Genomic DNA, 5,965 nt, shown 5'->3' with positions numbered 1-5,965 from the left:
ACTGAGCGTCCACTGTTGTCTGTCGTCCTCTCTGCAGACGCATTAGTAGAGGTGGAAGTCAGGGAAGTTTGCATTGACTCCTCCTCAGGAAGAGGAGTGATGGACGGGACCTGGACGTGAGAGCAGCACAGTGATGCACAGCACAGCACATGTCTTCTTTCATTGATATTTAATGAAATCAATAAATAGTGGGGTCTGACTGGATCCTTATAGACACACATGATGTGTCTAATGTTTGGCTCTGAGGGGTTTTTGTTCAGCTTCACTGATGCTTTGAGTCACTGTGAGTCTTTGGATGTTTGAATTTCATAATAAATAAAATAATCAAGTGGTTTCTTTCTACTAATCCTGATTTGACATATGTAGTTGCTGTTTGTCTAATTAGTAATTCAAACCCAGTAATGAACAGCAACTCTTTATGTTTTTTGATTTATGATCCATCTGCAGAAACTGCTGTTTGTGGTTAAACAGCCTTGAACTGAATAAGAATAGTAAATGTAGATACTGGCTCTGATAATATCTATTATAAAGTCTATTATTAAGTTATGTGTTTGTCATTATTCATTTATTTGTATCTTCTACTGCCCCCTAGAGGCTGCTGTAAGTAAGACATTTAGGGTTTTTGTTCAGCCTTTAGGTTCACTTTAACCACTGTGACTCCCCAGCACAGTAATAAACAGCAGAGTCCTCTGGCCTCAGGTTGGACAGTTTCAGGTACGTCATGCTGTTGCTGTTGTCTCTGGTGATTTCTGTTCGTCCTTGAACGTTGCTGGCATAAACTGTTTTACTTGCATCGTACCAAATAACCCCCATCCATTCCAGTCCTTTTCCTGCAGGTTGTCTGACCCAGTGCATCCCATAGTTACTAAATGTGAACCCAGATCCTCTGCAGGACAGACTGAGGGTCTCTCCAGGCTTCTTCACTACTGCAGTGGAAGGAATGGATTCTAGAGCCTGACCATTCAAACCTACAAATAACAAAAGAAAATATGTTAGAAGGTGACAGAACTATAAGTCGTGTTTGGATCAAATGACATCATAACTACTGCAGCATGGTTCTACTCACAGGGCAACGAGAGCACTGTCACCAGAACAGAGAGTTTGTTCAGCATCGTGTGACTGAAGGTGAAAACAACTGGTTCAACTACACAAGTGACTGAATCAGTGGGAGGTCACAAATATAAAGAGCAGGAATTTGCATCAGGATCTGGAAGGTTGGACTTTGTTCAGTCCACCTTAAATACTTACCTTAAATAAATACTGTCACAAATAACATATAGAAAACTATTTATAGAATCAAGTATAGACATTTCAAAGAATGTTTATCAGGCTCAAAAGTCAAATGGTAATGAATTTGTCAATTGGCAATTTAATATGCAATATCGTTGATTAATTTGAAAATTTTGAAATTAACTGAACTATTAACTGCTTTATTGGATTTCATTCGATGGATCGTAACAGACAGAATGAGACTGCACACGACGTGAATGAGCGTCATTTGGGGTTCAGAAGTCGTCAAAAGTACAGTAAGTGATGGAAGATGTATGGATTTAGTCTTTGTTATTTGAGCGTTTGGTGACTGCACTGTGATTGTGTGCAGCTTGTGCGGCTGAGGTTTAACGGCTGCACACAAATCATAACTCATGGGGGGGTCTCTGTACAGGGACATGTACAGAGGCCTTAAACTTTTATTTTAAACTAGGTATTGAGTTGCCACTTTTAATATTGAAATTCAAAATGTAAAATGCATTTTCATTTTAAATTTGAGCCTGATAAACTTCCTTAGTTCAGGGGGACAAGTCTGTATACAAATCTATATTTAGAAAATGTTTCTCGTTTTGTCTGTATGTTATGAACAAGGATTTTGCTAATACTGTAAGTGAACAGATATAATCAGGTTTAATGGTGTCTGTGTATCTGACGTTATGAGCAGGATGTGATTTCAGGCAAAACCTGTGAACAAACAACAGAACAAAAAAGGGGAGATCACATTACTTTATTTATCATGAAACAAACATGATGAACATAGTTTTTAGAAGTACTTCATATGCCACTTATACTTTCATACTATAAAAAAGCAATTTTGACAATTAACAATCAAGTGATATATGATTAATACATTCATTTAGGCGTAGAAACTAAATATCTATTCTAGATTAAACAGATATTCAGTATCTCTGTACTTAATGTCTCCTATGAACAATGTTCATATTGAACTTGTCTTTAACTCATTCCTGGTCTGAGGCTCCTCCTCTGGTGGATCCATGTTACTAATGTTTGGCTCTGAGGGGTTTTTGTTCAGCTCCACTGATGCTTTGTGTCACTGTGAGTCTTTAGCACAGTAATAAACAGCAGAGTCTTCAGGCTGCAGGTTGGACAGTTTCAGATGCACCAAGCTGTTGCTGTCATCTCTGCTGATTTCTATCCGTCCTCTCAAATTGTTGGCATAGACGTTATCATTAGTATTAGAGCCACCTCTCCCCATCCATTCCAGTCCTTTTCCTGCAGGTTGTCTGACCCAGTGCATATAACAGCAGTTAAATGTGAACCCAGATCCTCTGCAGGACAGACTGAGGGTCTCTCCAGGCTTCTTCACTACTGCAGTGGAAGGAATGGACTCCATGCTCTGACCTGAACAACCTGATGACACGAAAACACAAATGTCAGATTTTCATTTGAGATTTTATTGATCAAATCACTGTTTAATCATCAGTGGTTGCTTCCTGATAGGACAGAAACCAACAATATTTTAGAACACTCACAGGTCAGAGAGAGAGCAGCCAGCAGCAGAGTGAGTGTGTTCTTCATCCTGAGGCTGGAGATGTGACTCTGATGCTGCTCATGGATTATAAGAGCAGGCAGGAGATTTGCATGGAGACACTATTGACAGGGAGTGGTTCCACCTGCAACAGCATGTGATCTGTGAGACATAAAAACATGTGTATTCATATGATTGTTTTTCATTGTAAGTTTTACCTTTTGCTAACGAATAAAAATATCTTTTATTTATTTATTTAAATTTATGTCATAGCAAATGCAGTAATCAAGAGGTTTCCTTCTACTCATCCTGATGTGACATATTTTGCGTTGTTGTTTGTCTGATAATAAACAGCAACTCTTCCGTTTTTATGCCTTATTGTTTTTTTTATTCATGATCCATCTGCAGGAACAGCTGCAGTCTGCAGTTAAACAGCCATGAACTGACTAAGAATAGTATAATATTATTTTGAAAATGAGAGAAGATTTGCATCAGGGAGGTGTTGGCTCCTGTTCCAACACAATGTGGTTTTAGCTGAAAGTATTTTTTAAGTTTGGTTTTAAGGTTATTTATTGAGAGGAAATTAGAAGAATTTATTATTTAATATATATTCATAATTTAATATTTCTCAAAGTGAAAGTAAATACAAAACAACTGTTTCTGCTGTAACAATAAAACAGGTGCAATTTTTTTTTATCTTAAGACTGACTTTTAGACACATTGTGTATTTGTTGACTGGTTTAACTCATTCCTGGTCTGAGGCTCCTCCTCTGGTGGATCCATGTTACTAATGTTTGGCTCTGAGGGGTTTTTGTTCAGCTCCACTGATGCTTTGTGTCACTGTGACTGTCTGGCACAGTAATAAACAGCAGAGTCTTCAGGCTCCAGGTTCTGTCCGTTTAGAGTCAATGTTTTGCTGGAAGCATCAACATCAATGGTGAATTTGTTCTTCAGTGAATCTTTGTAGTCAGAGCCTCCAGTGGATCTCCTCCCGATCCACTCCAGTCCTTTCCCTGCAGGTTGTCTGATCCAGTGTGTCGCGTAGCCAAGAGAATAAGTGACCTGACAGGTGAGGGTCAGACGCTGACCTGGCTGCACAGTCACAGAGTCTGGCTGTGTCAGCTGTTCACACTTCACACCTGTGGAGAAAAGCTGCGTTAGTGTGAACAGTCAGTGTGTTGTCTCATACTGTGGGTGTCTCAGTGAGACTCACAGGATCCAGCAGCCAACAGCAGCAGCAGAGCTACAGAGAACATGGTTGGTGTTGAAGCTGATGGGAGCTTCTCTCCTTCTGCTGCAGCTGATGTGATGTCAGCTCTTTATAGACACTGGGACCAGGCTCACTTTGCATACTATACACTGAGGCTGACTGAGTATCATGGCTCATTGAACTGAGCTGACTCTAATACTGGTATGTTTTGTTCACTCAGGAAGTCAGAACCCACAGCCTCAGCTGGTGCTTCCTCTGTCCACAAGATGTGCTGCCCTCTGCTGGTAGTTGAAGGAAACGAGACAAACTCAAGCAGAAGGAAGAATTAAAGCAATGACAAGTATTTGGTATATTTTTGGAGCATTGCAGCACAGATATACTCCCAATGCAAGGTCTCGCTGATAAATTTAATAATACAATTTAATACTACACTGTAAGATTTACACTTTTTGCATCAGAGTGAAACAGAAGTTAATTTTTCATCAGATGTATTGACTGTGAAATCTCCTCGTTTTGTGTCACGCTGCAGTTAAATGTTGAGCAGCTTCTCCAACTTATTACACAAACAGGTAAAATATGATGATTTTCTCTGGTGAACTTGAGCCGTCTGTAGGTTGCGAACAGTATATGCTGTGTATTAATGCTGTTATGTAACAAGATATGAAAGTGATTTCATGGCATCTGTTATCTGACATCATGAGCAGAATGTCAGCTTATGCTCAACATGTTTACGTACGCAGTCAAACCAAATTTATGTTTGAAAAAAAGCTATGACTCAGCACAGTAGTTTTGGGGGATCAAATAAATAATTTTGTTTTTCATTTATTTAACTCTTTCTTGTTTTTATTTAACAAATTAACATCAAATTTTTAATTTTTACAAGTAATTTTAAGATGCTATCGTTTGTATGTACAGTTATATAATAAGCTGATTGTATATGTTATCATTCATAGTGGTGAAGCATTGCATGAGCTGCAGTTATAATCAGTAATACTCAGATCAATGTCAGACGGATGATGCTTCTCAGATCTGTACATTCAGATTATTTTTGGATATCATCAAAATCCATAGGAATAAAACAGTGTTTTGAAGCTGGTCGTACATGTTATGCACCGGCATGTGGGACTTTGTCCCTCTCCATCGTCCATCTGTTGGATTCCGTCCTGACAGACTGGCAGCACGCAAAGAAAAGATGGCTGACGTCAAAAATGAAATGGAACACGAGAGAGATGGATTTTATTTTTTTCCCCAAATGAATTAGTGTTTTAATAATCAAATTAGGAAAATAAAGGTTAATTCAGTAGAATGAGTTTCATATAATAATAAACATCATGCAACAAGAAAAGTGTTGCATGATGTTAATTTAACAAAAACAAAAGGAGTGAACAGCACATAATAGTTCTTATTACTGTAAAGTGCTAAATTCATCATATTCATTATTTGTGAGAAAAAAAAAACTTTTAACACAATATCGGTGTTTGTGCAATTGGGTAAATGCACAGAATTAAGCCCGTGTTTCTTTTCTAAACCAAAGCTGCAGAGTTAATCCATAAGAGACCACGTCCCTCCTCTCAGGCAGGCGCAGATCACTGCTGACCACACACACACACACACACACACACACACACGCACGCTCCGGCCCAAGAAGCAACTACGGCCTCATAACTCAGCAGATGCAGATTCATTTCCAGCCAAGAACTTCCAGCCGTCCGAGAACTGAGGGAATCAACGGAGACTCATAATGAGCCTCAAACAAGCCTGCATCTTTCTCAGAGGGGGAACGAAGAGAGAAGTGAGTTTGTTCACAGGGAAGTTTGAGATTTGCTTGTTTGTAGTTTTTATACATCTCCAGCTTCAGTCCACATTTTCAGGAGTTAAACGAAGACAGGAGGTTTGTCAGTAATTGAACTTTGCAGGAAATACTTGCTGACTGATGATGCTGTGCGTCCGGTCCGTTACTGTATGGACCAGGTGAGACAGGTGGACGGAGCAGATGA

At 39.2% G+C, this 5,965-nt stretch overlaps 1 protein-coding gene and 2 gene segments (V, D, J or C); 1 reads left to right on the top strand and 2 right to left on the bottom strand.

Moving 5' to 3' along the window:
* Positions 1-2,195: 2,195 nt before the first annotated feature.
* On the bottom strand, positions 2,196-2,935 carry LOC114850637 (Ig heavy chain V region G4-like). The segment is given in 2 exon segments: positions 2,196-2,640; positions 2,763-2,935. Coding segments are annotated over 2 exon segments (366 nt in total).
* Positions 2,936-3,580: 645 nt separating this feature from the next.
* Positions 3,581-4,083, bottom strand: LOC114860886 (Ig heavy chain V region XIG14-like). The segment is given in 2 exon segments: positions 3,581-3,897; positions 3,972-4,083. Coding segments are annotated over 2 exon segments (345 nt in total).
* Positions 4,084-5,579: 1,496 nt separating this feature from the next.
* The window catches only part of cabp5b (calcium binding protein 5b), a 2,913-nt gene continuing 2,527 nt past the window's right edge, over positions 5,580-5,965 (top strand). The window contains exon 1 of the mRNA XM_029159778.3: positions 5,580-5,760. Within this exon, the coding sequence (XP_029015611.1) occupies positions 5,710-5,760 (51 nt within the window). The 5' untranslated portion in view covers positions 5,580-5,709. The remainder of the gene's footprint in view (positions 5,761-5,965) is intronic.

This window comes from Betta splendens, chromosome 8 (genome assembly GCF_900634795.4).
Source record: "Betta splendens chromosome 8, fBetSpl5.4, whole genome shotgun sequence".
NCBI lineage: Eukaryota > Metazoa > Chordata > Actinopteri > Anabantiformes > Osphronemidae > Betta > Betta splendens.
Note: the sequence above shows the minus strand (reverse complement) of the source record. Positions and strands in the feature narration are given on the sequence as shown.